This window comes from Sarcophilus harrisii, chromosome 5 (assembly GCF_902635505.1).
Source record: "Sarcophilus harrisii chromosome 5, mSarHar1.11, whole genome shotgun sequence".
NCBI lineage: Eukaryota > Metazoa > Chordata > Mammalia > Dasyuromorphia > Dasyuridae > Sarcophilus > Sarcophilus harrisii.
In genome coordinates, this window is record NC_045430.1 from 227,731,171 (window position 1) to 227,745,478 (window position 14,308).

The 14,308-nt window shown below is 34.6% G+C and overlaps 1 protein-coding gene across 1 annotated transcript in view; it reads left to right on the top strand.

Annotated features, from left to right (window-relative positions):
* Positions 1 to 14,308, top strand: part of LOC100920228 (protein adenylyltransferase SelO) — a 68,357-nt gene that overhangs the window by 13,227 nt on the left and 40,822 nt on the right. The window contains exons 3-11 of the mRNA XM_003771854.3: positions 915 to 1,033; positions 2,033 to 2,161; positions 6,780 to 6,844; positions 6,931 to 6,987; positions 7,110 to 7,208; positions 7,863 to 7,930; positions 8,763 to 8,850; positions 12,156 to 12,225; positions 13,286 to 13,358. Coding sequence (XP_003771902.2) covers positions 915 to 1,033; positions 2,033 to 2,161; positions 6,780 to 6,844; positions 6,931 to 6,987; positions 7,110 to 7,208; positions 7,863 to 7,930; positions 8,763 to 8,850; positions 12,156 to 12,225; positions 13,286 to 13,358 — 768 coding nt within the window. The remainder of the gene's footprint in view (positions 1 to 914; positions 1,034 to 2,032; positions 2,162 to 6,779; positions 6,845 to 6,930; positions 6,988 to 7,109; positions 7,209 to 7,862; positions 7,931 to 8,762; positions 8,851 to 12,155; positions 12,226 to 13,285; positions 13,359 to 14,308) is intronic.

Sequence of the window (14,308 nt, forward strand, 5' to 3'; positions counted from 1 at the left end):
CTATTGAATTGGTCTCTAATCTCTGTCTTGCTCAGTTTCTTTTGACATTACACATTTGCTCAGTTCTAGTTTTTAATATATGATTTTCTTCAGTTAGCTTTTGTATCTCTTTTTCTATTTGATACATCTACTTTTCAAGTTGTTTTCTTCAATGGATTTTAAAAAATACATTTCGTCTGTTGTGTTTTTTAAAGAATTGATTTCTCCAGTGGATTTTTTTGCATTTGACTCATTGTATTTTTTAAATAATTGTTTTCCAGCTGTTGGTTCTTTCTTGCATACCTCTTGTTTCTTTTTCCCAATTTTTCTCCTATCTCTCTTATTTGCCTTTTAAAATCTTTTATGACTCTTTCCAAGAAGTCTCCGGCTTGAGAAGAAAAATTGGAAAAAGAAACAAGAGTTGAGGATGACACCTATACTGTAAAATAGCACCATCTTCCTACTCACCTGCTTTGATCTAGCAAAGAAGACTGAGCAGAAATAGGAGGAGGAGTGTCACAGAAACCTAGAAGGAAGAGAGTATCAAAAACAAGGAGGTAATCAGCAGTGGAAAAGAGGAATTTTCTTTACCAATATTTTATTTGTAATACTAAAAATATGAAAAAGGACACATTTAGTATGTGGGAAATGAAGTAAACTATACTATTATTACTTGGTGAATTATTTTATAATAATAGCTTTTTATTTTTCAAAATACATGAAAAAGTAGTTTCCTTGAAAAACCTTGTGTTCCAATTTTTTCCCCTCCCTTTCCCCCCTCTCCTAGACAGCAAATAATCCAATATAAGTAGATGTGCAATTCTGCTAAACATATTTCTATATTTAACTTGATGAAATTTAGCTTTGAGTTTGTATGTCATTGTCGTAGGCTAAATGAATAAGAGTGAATGTAAAAGTCTTTTTTTTCCTACCAGGCATGCTGCCAATTGATCCAATTTGTGAAAATTATGTTCGCCAAGTGAGAAACTGTATTTTTTCTGTTGTCTACCCTACTCCTTTCAAATCAAAGACTCGTCTTGTAGCAGTATCAAAGGTTAGGCTCTTTTTAAATTAAAAAAAATTTTTTTAAATATTTTTTTCAAGTCCTTAAAACATTCATTTATTCCTCCCCCTCCAGTTTCCTAATTTTTATTTTAAAAAATTAATAATAGCTTTTTATTTTCAAAATACATGCAAAGATAGTTTTCAACATTCATCATTATAAAACTTTGTGTTCCAAATTTTTTCTCCCCCTATTGCCTTCCCCTAGATAGCAAGTAATCCAGTATAGGTTAAACATGTGCAGTTCTTCTAAACATATTTCCACATTTATCATTCTGCATAAGAAAAATTAGATCAAAAAGGGAAAAAAATGAGAAAGAAAAAAAATGCAAGCAAAAAACAAGTGTGAAAATACTATGTTGTGATCCACACTCAGTTCTCACAATCCTCTCTCTTAAGTGCAGATGGCTCTCTTCATCACAGGTCTATTGGAATTGGCCTGAATCTCCTCATTGTTAAGGAGCCACATCCATCAGAATAGATCATTATTTAATCTTGTTTTTGTTTACAATGTTCTCTTGGTTCTACTCACTTCACTTCAGTTCATATAAGTCTCTCCAGGCCTCTCTGAAATCATCCTGCTGATCGTTTCTTATAGAACAATGATATTCCATAACATTCATATACCATAACTTATTCAGCTATTCCCCAACTGGTGAACATCCACTCAGTTTCCAATTCTTTGCTATTACAAAAAAGGCTGCCACAAATATTTTTGCACATGTTATGTCCTTTTTCCTTTTTTATGATTTCTTTGGGATAATGGACCCTGTAGAGACACTTCTGGATCAAAGGATATACATAGTTTGATAACCTTTTGGACATAGTTCCAAATTGTTCTCTGGAATGGTTGGATCAGTTCATAACTCTATCAATGTTTTTGGTGTCCCAGTAAAACATTTGTAATGTGTCCTATTAGACTTAGTATATGTAGTGAGTAAATTATTGCTATTGTATTTAATTTACATTTTTTATTGTAATTTTTTTTCAGGATGTTCTGGAAAATATTTTGGACCTTGATCTTTCTGTTTCAAAAACAAATGATTTTCTTCAGCTTGTAAGTGGTGAAAAGATAGTATCTGGCTCTATTCCATTGGCCCATAGATATGGAGGTCATCAGGTAAAGCTAATTCTTTAATATGGAAATGTAAACATTTTTTAGTTACTATTTAAGTTAGGAAGTTGTTGTTCATTAATTTCCTTGGTTTAGAATATTAGGAATTGAACAAGTTGATTTTAGAATATTTTAGTACTTGTAGGACGTTTATTCCCCCTCACCCAGGGCTATGAAGTTTCTTTATTTAAAGGCCCACAAGACAAAGTTTTTGTTTTTACTAGAGTCTGGCCCTCCAACAGTCTGAGAGACAGTGAACTGGCCCCCTATTTAAAAAGTTTGAGGACCCCTGAGTCTTAAAATATATATATATTATATGTATATTTCACCATTTATAGCATCACTGTCAGAGTTATTTTTATGATATTTTCTAGGTCCTAAATGGTCTGAATGGAGCCATGGAAGGAGTAGCTACTACTAGATAGCTATCTAGATACTAGATAAATAGATGGATAGAGAATATCAAATCTCTGTGAGTTATTTATCTCTCCAAGATAAGTAAGACAGATTGTGTCTCTATACAGAGGTCTGTGTTATTATTGTATCCTAAAGTAATGTATACTGACTGAGACCTATAGATCCTTTTTTTGGACAATTCTGTCTTCTCAGAAGGAACCTGTCCTTTTATACATTGGTACTTGAGGGTCTAATATCACCATGTTGCCTCAGCTTGATGGGTTCAGATGTAGATGTTATAGCCTTTTGTTATTTGAGGATCAGCCCAATGGTTTTCTGTATCCTTTGCATGTATTCATACATGGACTTCTTTGGGGCCAAATGGACCTTTTATCTTTGACAACCCCAGATTCTCAGAGGGCCTGATAAAACTTTGCTCTTGGGCAAATCACTTTTTCCTTCATTGTATCTGAATTTCTGTATCTGTTGAATAATTAAATTGAACTGGACCGCTAAAGTCTTTTTTAGCTCTAAATCTATTATTCTATCATACTTGTGAAACTCAGGTTCATGGAGATGAAGTGACCTGCAGGAACCATTTGAAAGGTGGTATTTGGTCTCCTTCTGTTATGGTGTATGGCCTCCCTAATAGATGCCTTGAAAGGACATAGGTTTAAAGCAGTGAACCATGAGATGTGCAAAAGAAGGTAGGAGTAGGGTGCTCAAGTAAAATGAAAAAGGAAATTCATTAGCATAGGGTAGGTTGTTCAAGCCCTATTAAATTTTGGGGGGCAAAATAATACTTATTTAATATTTATTGGCTCTCCTCAAATTTGGGCTCTTAAGGGCTAGTCCATATTCTGGCCCTTTTGTAATGTCAACTCAAACACCATCATTCATGAGGTTCCACATGAGCCTATGCTTCTTTTTGACTCAAATAGGGCCATTTCCAGTCTTCTTAGTCTGTAGCTGGTCCTTGATGGCTCTGGAGGGGAAAGTGAGGCAGGTGACCCTGACCAGCCCTCCCTCACTTAATTCCAATTCCAGTTGCATGTCATGGCTTCCCCTCCCTGATGTCATGGGCCTCTTTGAGAGCAAAGGACAAAAACAACTACAACCACCAACTGTGATTGATAAAGTTAGCCAAATGACAAATTGATTCAAGGCAAAAGACATTTACTCAAATAGCATAGAAAAATAAGAGACAAGATGGATTTCACTTAGCTCTCATTAAACAGGGAGTAAAGGTACAGGCTCTCCTACAAGTTACTATGTAGCTGGTAAGGGAGAAAATAATACATGTAGGGAATGTGTAATTGAAACACAATGATACATGGTGATATACATAGGGAACATCTAGGGAGGGAAACTTGTATAGGGAAGCCAAGTGGCTTGGGAATGGAGGGGCAGATAGAAGGGAAAAGTGTGGTCAAGGAACATGTGTGGCTGGGCATAAGTGGCTCCAGTGGAGAGCCACTCCTGCCCTTTGGTAATGTTGTCATGCTGCTCCCTCTTGGGAGTTGCTGTGGAGCTCTGTTAGGGGTCATCTCCATTGAGTTGTTACTGAACATTTGTGATGAGTTTCTGCTGTTGTCTGCTTCTATTTTTGCTCTTCAACTGGGATTCAACTTCTTTATGGTCTGTTACTACAATTGCTAGGGTCTTAGAACTGTAGAACTTCATTTTTGGAACTAGTCTATTCATTAGCTAGCCATTGGAACTAGTCATTCATTAGAGCTAGTCTAATTTTGATACCATAATAACAGATCATGTATAGATTTAATTTACTTGATATTTCAAAGTGATTTAATTTGTTTGAGTTTTAGAAGCATATCAATTGGTTAGGGCTGTAAAAATTGATCATTTTGTGGCAGTCTTTCTGTGTTGATGCTCTTTAAACTAAGACTGGTTTTAGTTTTTTACCAGCCTATACTTGAAGCCTTTTCTATCTTGGAAAAATCTTTCAGTTTTCCCTCAAGTGGCATAGTTTTTTGTTTTTTGTTTTTGCTGAGGCAATTGGGATTAAGTGACTTATCCAGGGTCACACAACTAGGAAGTGTTAAGTGTCTAAGGCCATATATGAACTCAGGTCCTCCTGACTTCAGGGCTGGTGCTCTATCCACTGCACCACCTAGCTGGATCCCCCCCTCTTTTTTTTTTAATTTAAAAATTTGGTTTGATTTGGTTTGTTCTAGACCTGCAATATCATCACTGAGGAGTATGGAAACTCCAAAGAAATGCAAGTCACCAACTCTTTTCTAGTTTATAATTAAGGAATTGCCCGTTGTCACTCATTCTGTAAATTCTGGGGGGGGAGGGGGTTAGTGACTTAGGGTGGTCCCACAACCGGTATTTGTGACAGGATGGTAACCCAGGCATGACATGCATTATGTTATAAATGCCTGTTTGGCATAGTTTTTAAGAATGGAGGAGAACTTTTATGCTACAATATAGTATCAGGGTAGAATTTATTAATGTTACTACATAACATATTTAATTGGTACCCTCAATATTAAAGGCAACAGATTTTTTTTTTATTTGTGCCTTATTATTCAGGAATCAAATTAGGCCACAGACTTCCCATTTTGCCTCTAGATTTTTTTTTCCATAAATTACTTACTAAGTATCTATTTGTCCTTCTATTAGCTTGGCTTTGATAGTGTAAACCTTTACCCTGGAGAAACTATTGCTTTTAATAAACCCAGCTTGAGTACATGGACATTTGGATCCCTGCCAGATCTTTATTAAGAGCAATATTTTACAAATCCTTGCCCATATTCTTCTTAATTTCTCTTTCTAGTCTATCTTATGTTTTGTTGTTATTATTATTACTAATAATATTAACACTTCACTTATAACTAGTTTGTTGCCATACATAACATCTTCCTCATAAAACACTTGTTCAGTTATATTTCTTCTTTTTTTAAAAAGCTTTTTATTTTCAAAACAGATGCATAATGATAGTTGTGGAAATATGTATAGAAGAATTGTACACATTCAACATATATTGGTTATTTGCCTTCTAGAGGAGGGGGTAGGGGAAGAGAGGGAAAAAATTTGGAACACAAGGTTTGGCAGAGGTGAATGTTGAAAATTATGCATATGTTTGAAAATAAAAAGCTTTAATAATAAAAAAATAAAAACAATATGCATAGACAGTTTTCAATGTTCACCTTGTAAAACCTTATGTTCCAGAATTTTTTCTCCCTCCCTTCCCCTACTCCTTCTCCTAGATGGCAAATAATCCAATATATGTTGAATGTATGTAATTCTTCTATATACATATTTCCACATTTATCATGCTGTATAAGAAAAATCTGATCAGAAAGGGAATAAAAGGAGAAAGAAAACAAAATTAAGCAAACAACAATAAAAAAAGTGAAAATACTGTGTTGTAATCCACACTCAGTTCACAATCCTCTCTCTGGATGCAGATACCTCTTTCCATCACAAATCCATTGGAATTAGCCTTTCCATGCAATCCATTGTATCCAACTCTTTGTAAACCCCTTTGTTGTTTTCTTGGCAAAGATATTGGAGTGGTTGGCCCTTTCCTTCTCCAATTCATTTTATACATGAAGAAGCTGAGCTAAACAGGATGAAAAGACTTGCTCAAGTCACCAGATTTGAACTCAGCATGAGAGGAGTCTTCTGATTCTTAGTGCAGTTCTCTAACTAGGACTGCTAACTACTGTACCACCCAGCTGCCCCTACAGTAACCCCTTAGATAATACAAATATTTTATGTTCATTTTACAAATCAGCAAATGAGGCTTGTTGACTTACAAAGAATCACATAGCTAATAAATATCAAAGCCAGCATTCAAAATGGATCTTCTAAATCCAAAACCAGAAATTGTTCTACTGCACTTTGTTTTGTATCTCCCTGTTTCCATTATTACTTTTCACTCTGTGTTTCATACTTCTAATTTCTCCTGGTTACATCCATGATACAGAGATCTTTCTACTGGATTGTCAGTTTTGGTGTCTTTGAGATGAATGTTATAAGATAACCATGTACCTAAAAGTTAGCTAAACATACTTTATGTTTTTCTCATTTAGAACCAAGTCATTTATTATCATAACCCCAGAGTGACTTAATTAACTAATGTCCTTTTAAAACAACAGAAAAAGTGGTCAGTGAGTAAAGTCCTCTCCACTAATTCTTAAGAAATGTAATTAATTAAAGATATCTTTAGTAATTTTAATTTCCCCCCCTCCCCCCCAAGTTTGGAAGTTGGGAAGATCAGCTTGGGGATGGAAGAGCTCACCTTATTGGAATATACACAAACAGGTATCTGATGTTTTACACAAAAAATATTTTGCATTTCTTTGGGTAAGACAAGGGGAAATTATAATATGTTGATATTCTTTTGGAAGGTTTGGTGAAAGATGGGAACTCCAGTTAAAAGGCTCCGGAAAGACCCCATACTCACGGTAGAGTTTCATGCTTTTTAGTCATCTAGGTAGAATTGTAATGCTTTTAAACTTTTAAATAAATTTGTTGTTGTTGTTGTTGTTGTTGTGTTATTATTGTTGTTGTTTTTAACTTTCTGTAGAATTGGTGATGGAAGAGCTGTGCTGCGTTCTTCAGTGAGAGAATTTTTAGCTAGTGAGGCCTTGCACTACCTTGGCATTTCAACAAGCAGAGCTTTAAGGTAGCCCTCTTTTAAAAGTCTATACCAGTGATTATGAAATTTACTTTTAGAACTAGATTAATGCTACCTTCCAGAAATGCTTACTTGGGTAAGTATATTAAGTGTGATAGCTTATATTATTCCTCAGTAGATAATATAACTAACTTAGAGGCCTTGTATAATTCTGATTAAAAAAGTTATCTGTACTGCTCAAAAATACAATTATAACAATTCAGCATTTTGCCTGCTTCTTGAAATAGTGGCATGGCTGCTGCTGAGCTGCCATGATAAAAAGTAATTTTTAAAAACACTTCAAGTTGTATATTAGCAGAGCAACATTTGCTATTTTTATTACTAAGCAGTATTTTAGTTTATGAACCAGTTTCTTATTTTCATTCATTTTCCTTCTTACATCTTGAACAACTTTTTTTTTTAAAGCTAAGAGGAGGTATTTGGTTTATTTATAAATATAACCAATGATGCTATAATTATAAGCAAGCATTAAAGATTGCTCTGTGGCCTATAAAATTTCTCTTTATATAATTTGTGATATAAAGTGATACTATTTAGGCAGTGGAAATATTTTTTTTCCTGAATTCAAAACATTTCTGTTAGTGAAAATACAACTTTAAAACAGTTCAGTGGTCACTTACTTGATTATTTATTTCTTTTCAGTCTGGTTGTAAGTGATGATGATGTGTGGAGAGATGCTTTCTATAATGGAAATATTCAGAGAGAAAGAGGTAATGATCACATATGAAAAACACTTTTGGGAAATTTCCCAAAGGCAAAAAAATTGTGAATCACATAATTATACATTCCAAATAATTATATGACATAAAAGTGAAATATATGTTGCTATCCTTTGTGCAAAATAATTTTATTTGCAGAAAAACATTCTAGGTCTTTTGAAGTATCCTTTATTAAGGAGATGGGTAACTCATTTTGGAAATGTTTTCATTAAAAATGGGGAAAGAAGGAAGAACTAGGATAAAAGCATTTAACTGAAAAGAAGAGGAAGATAAATAAGTACAAAGTCATGAATTTGTCAGATGTTCTCACATTGCAGATAATTCATTTTAGCAAAATTATATTTTATTTTATTAAATTTTCTGATAAATCAGTTCTATTAAATCCACATGAATGAATATAAGGCAGTGATAGTGGGGACAATAAAAACAGTAGATTGGCTGCTTCTTTCCCTTGTTAAATAATAGGTAACATTTCTGTAGCTTTAAGATTTGCAAAGGAAAGTGGGTATTTCATCTTTTGGAAACACTGCCCAAAGGATGGCCACTTTATTATTTTAGTATTCCTAGAGGTTAGAGTCCTTAGTGGGAGTCCTAAAATTGAGAAAAATCTCCTTGAACAAGAGCCACATTAATTTGAAAATTTTACCAAGCTTTGTGCAATTAATCTATGTGTAGATAGCCAGAACCCAACTACTTTCTAACAAATATTTTTCAGATGTGTTATAATAGTAAGATTTTATTGTAAAGATAATTTTATTTTAAAAAATTCACACATTCTACTCTATAAAATAGTTTTCTAAGTTTTATAATGTTTCTATTTAAGGTGCAGTAGTTCTCCGCATTGCAAAATCATGGTTTCGCATTGGATCATTAGAAATTTTGGCTCATTATGGTGAACTGGATTTACTAAGGTCAATAAGTTATTTTCATAATGTGGTCAAAGACATTTTGACATATGTATATTTTCTTACATGCTATTAAAGATTTTCTGGGTTTTTTTTTGTTTCTTTTTTTTTGTGAAGCAAAGTAAAAAATCATTCAATGAATAAGTATTAACTGATTGATTGTTTTGTACCTAATCCTGTGTTAAGCACTATGAGAATATAAGGCAGTCCAGCTGAGTCTGAATGCCTTACATTTTAGTGTGACGTGTAGCCGAGAACTGTTCTAGATGTACAACAGACCAGGTATAGTCTTGGGAATGCTTGCACTGAGGATTTCCCTGGAAACAACAGAATTTAGCTCATTTGTCTGTATGCCGAGTTTCTCCTAAGGAAATTGGCACTTGGCTCATATTTGAGTCTTTTTTTTTTTTTTTTTTTAACGAACTGTTAAGAGCTGAAGCTTCTATGTAAATAGTCAGGCTGACAATACATTACATATAGAATTGGCTTTGTTTTATTCACTTGAAAACACCCAAAGGAAGTCTTACACTGAAGTGCACATATTAGTCAAAGCAGTATTCCCTCTCTCTGTTACTTTCCCCAGAGACTTGTTTAGTTTTCCGGATTTAGAACAAACTAATTCTGCTTCTGTTTCTTTTTTTAGAGGAAAGAATTGGTGTTTCCCTAATATTTGCTTCCTCCCACTGGTCCTGTCTTACAGTATTAATAGAGGATGAGGGCTAGATTAGTTACCACGATGGTGAAGATGGTGATATGCCCCTTACTGTTCATTAGCTCTGACTCTTACTTCAAACTGGAATTCCTCTATTTGATCCAGGGATGTGTCACTGTCTAAGAACTCTTCAGTGTCCAGGAGATTTGTGCTTTAGAACTCCTCTTGTGTAAGAATTCATCCATCACTTCACCATTGTGACTCCTCTAGTTTTTATTCTTGCAATTTCTGCTGTACAAATGCAAGAACCTTTTCCCATTCAGACACTTCTGTGACAGAGTGTTTCTCTTTTGTGATGAGGCTCTGTGGTTTTTTTGAGGAGCTTCCTCTGGATTTAGGAGAGCCCCAGTCTCAGATGGTAGCCCCTCTTTTGCTTACAATTCTGGTTCTCTCCAAGAGGCTTGCAACGTTCAACTGCTTTTCCCTTTTCAAGGAATATGGAATCTTCAAGTGGCAGAAATGAAGGCTCACAAGAAAGGAAAGGAGAGTTGTTTTAAACATTTGTAGGTTAGAGTGACATTCTCTTGTGTTTAGTGGTTTTCGTTTAAGTTAAATAAATCCTGTTCTAAATTTAATATATTGTTAGCCCAAGTGCTTGCATTTCAGGGAGCTGAAGGTTCTCTTATTTTTTTCTATTTTAACTCAACACAAACTAAATTCTGTTTCCAGGGTAAATTGTTAGTGCAGAATCCTGGTCTTCCAGTTCTTAGTCCACTGTTCACTCTCCTGATCTCTGAGCTTCTCATTGAAAGGTTGGAACTACATTAAAAGGGGCCTTTGCCAGGATGTATTTCACAGGGTTTTTTTTTTTGTTTTGTTTTGTTTTGTTTTTGGAAGGCAATAGGGAGTCATTTCAGCATCTTTCTAGACTTTAAATAAGGGAAGATCTGAGAGGAATTCAACGGAGAGAAACTCAGTTACATTTTAGGAAGGTAAAGATGTCTCTTTTGATATAAGAATAAAAGGTTTTAATACATTATATTTTTTTCTATTATTTAAATTTTATTAATACATTCTCTAATTGCTTACATTAGGTTACATGACCCCTTCTGGTCAGCACAGGTCCTTCACAAAAGAATTTATGAACCCGGAAAGTTAGACTAGCAAAAAGAAGTTTACTGGCACTGAGAAGTTGGCCTTTGCTAGGAAGACTGACTTCCTTTGTGGCAAGGTTCCGACAGAAAAGTAAAAGTCTAGCTGAGGAGTCCTGGCAAAGAGAGAGATAAAGTTTTTCTTTATAAGAGACTTTCTGAGAAGTCTCTTAGCAGAGAAATCGATCCGAGGTAAAGAGGGGTGTGGTCCTGTTAGGCAAATAGGTGAGAGAGATAAGGGGGGATTAACATTGAAAAGAGAATGTCTTCTCTTTGGGCAGAGGGTACTTGAGGGAACCATTAAATCATAATGGCACCCAGGACAGGGCATTGGGAAGATGGCTGACCCCTGTGGGCAATCCCTCCAGTGCTCTTCCTGCTTGAACTCGGGAAAGCGCAGACTTCTGTAGTTCCCTGGGATAACAACTAAGAGTAGAGACATGTCTCCAAATCTCGCTTTAATTTCATGACCTCTTCTCCTTGGCTAAAGCCTGATTCCTGTCATTAAGGACTCCAGCAGCTGAATGTAAGAGCAGAGTGGGAGAAACTTGAGGGCTCAAAATTGGCTTCTCTAGGTTCCTCCGTTTATCTCCCCAGGACAGATCAAGTAGGGTACTGGCCTTGGACCCTTGAGAAAGTTGAGTGGGGTCCCCAGAGCAATAACCAGGTTTCTCCTTGGTGGTGGTGAATTTGGCTTTCTGAATGTTTTTGCCATTTCTGCCCAAGAGCAGAGCTTAAAATCAGAATCCTTGGAAAAGCTAGAAGTTCCAAGATTCAGTTCAGGTGAGAGAAAAAGGGATGTAGGAGTGCATTGAGATGCAAAGGAAGGCTCCTTTGTCTCTAGAAGGGCTGGGTGGAGGGAGTCTGATTCCCTTCTAGCAAATCTAATCAGCATCTTAAGCTTTCCAGTTTTGGGATTTTTCTTAAACTGAATTGGTCTGTGCTCAAGGAAGGATTTTCTTTCATTTCTGCCAGGAAAAAAACCGAAAAAAACAATAAAACTTAGTTTTCCCCAATTCTGTAACATCTCATCCGTCTCTAGACATCTCTAGAGATGGAGAGCGACAAAAAAAGAGGTCTTTTGTCAGAGAAGGCAGTATTCCTGAGAGAATATTGCTCCAGCCTTGGGCTCCAACGACTTAAACCTACCTGGGTATTTGTCCCCTATAGAATTATTAGGAGAGGAAAAGGGTTTTTTTTACCTTGTCCAGATTTTCAAGGATTTCTCGGTCATCAGGGAACCAAAAATGATGAGGACTTTGCCACTATAGAAGTCAGTCTCTTAGCAAACTGCTTTCTATCCAACAATAAACTTTCATTTTGCCAATAATATTTCAGGATAAGTGAATTCTTTCACTTTGAATCTTGGGACCACCGAAAGGGATTTTAACAACTTTCTTATTGCCACTAACTTCATCACTACTGGGAATCAAGGGGATACAAACCTCATCAATTTAATACTTTGCTCTCCAAAGCAGTTGCTTGAATAGTTATTTTTTTCTTCCTAGGAAATTATTAAACTTTGTCATACAGGAACATTTTCCATCAGTAGATGTGAAGGATCCTAACAGATACTTGGTAAGCTTTCAAAATAGGGAAATACTTTCTCTTAGCTGCCTAGAAATTTGCATCTGAGAATTTACATACTGAATAAACGAAAGATATTATGTAGCTCTGTGATATCTATAATGAATAGATTCTTTAGTATCTATTTCTTTTATTCTATTCTTTAGTATGAGATTTGTAGATAAACAAGTTGCCTTGGTCTTAAAAGTATCCAAAAATGGAAGGAAAACCCATAGTCTTATACTACAGTTAAATAATTATTAGTGGATTTTGGATGTTTGGAATATTGGACTTTTATTCCCTTCTGTCAAAGTTGATGATAAGATTGGGACTTTTTAATCTTATATAAATCATACTGTATTTTTTTCTGAAAAATATCCTGATACATATATTGATGATCCCTTTCTCTGTTCATAGAAAAATTATGTTTAGTTTTCTCAAAAAAATATTTCAGTGTGATAAAAATCAGTTGAGTTATTGTGTATATTTTTTAAGAGATAACAGGAAGCAGAAAATTGTACTTTCAGAATTGGAAAAGAAGAGTTTTAAATTGTTATTTGATTTTTCTGCTAATTAGAAATGTAATCTTAGGTAAGGTACTTAATCTTTAATGGATTCAATTTCCTCATTTGTAAAATGAACAGGGTTGATCTAGATTATAAGATTGATATGCTATAATAGACCTGGAAGTGAATGTTTCATTTTGATCATGAATGGAGAATCTTAGATGTTTGAAAGATGTCATAATCTACTTGCCAGAAAGAAGACAACCTATACCATAACATTACTTTAGCTGCAGAGATTTTATAATTTCCCTCTTAAATCAAACCACAGTTTTATAACTTTCACTTATAGGAAACTTCCTTTTGCTTGAGTTAAAAGACATAACATGTGGTTATCGTAATTCTTTTATGTTGTTTTATTTTTCTATTTATTTTTTCTGGTTGAATAATTTCAGTTCCAATTCTTTAAGTATTTTCACAGAATTTTTTCCATTCACTAAATTTCTCATTAGTAGAATCCATTATAGTACTTATTGTACAGACAAAATGATTTTTGTATTTGATTTCAGGATTTTTTCTCTAATGTGGTATCTGGGACAGCATATCTTATTGCCTCCTGGATGTCTGTGGGTTTTGCTCATGGTAAGCTATCTAGTTTTGCATTTTTCATATACTAAAAGAGAATCCATTTGTTAGAGAAATTCATTTCATTGTCATTTTTTTGTTTGTTTTGTTTTATCTTTCTGTTAATATGTTTCTTGAGGCTTTTAATGTACTAATCTTTGCTGTTTTTTATCTGTTAGAATCCTTACAAGTCATTAGAGTTGATAGAAGCAATGCTTATGGTTCATACCTTTGGAGCTCATACCTTTAAGAGAGTTTACATAAGATCTCATATGGTAGAGTTCACAAGTCTGGAGATTCACACCTCCCATAATCCCACTCTCTCAGAGGAGGAGTCAATCTTTGCAGTCACACCTTTAAGAGATCATATATAAGAAGCTCTTAGAGCTTCAGTCAGTCAGTCAGTCAGTGGAGGAGATTGAGTTGGATTTGAGCTAGAGGCAGAAGCTGGAAGAGCTAAAAGACAAGCTGCAAGAACTCTTGGAACCAAGGAAAACTAACCGGGCTATTTTGGAAGAGACAATAAAAGATTGGATTTTAACTCCTGGCTGTATTTGGGGTGATTATTACTCTGAATTGAAACTAAGGCTGCCTCCAGAAAACCTCACCAAGAAACCTATTCCCAGAGAACCATTATATATTCTAGAAAAGAAGAGAACGATCATATTATACAAAAGAAGAACACCACGTTTATCTTTATAGATTTTTCTGTCATTAAAATATTTTGAACTGAACATTATATATAGAAGGGAAAAGCAGTACATGGTATATTTTTAAATGTGTAGCTTTATTTTAAAGTGTAGGAATTCAAAAACCAAAATTTTCTAAATGAGTAAGAAAATAAGTTCTTTCTAATTTATGAATTTCACAGTTTCTTTCTCAAGACTGTAGATCATATAAGAACTAACTATACTGGTAGTAATATTGATTATATTACATTTCAGGATGACAGAACAATGTTCTGTGAG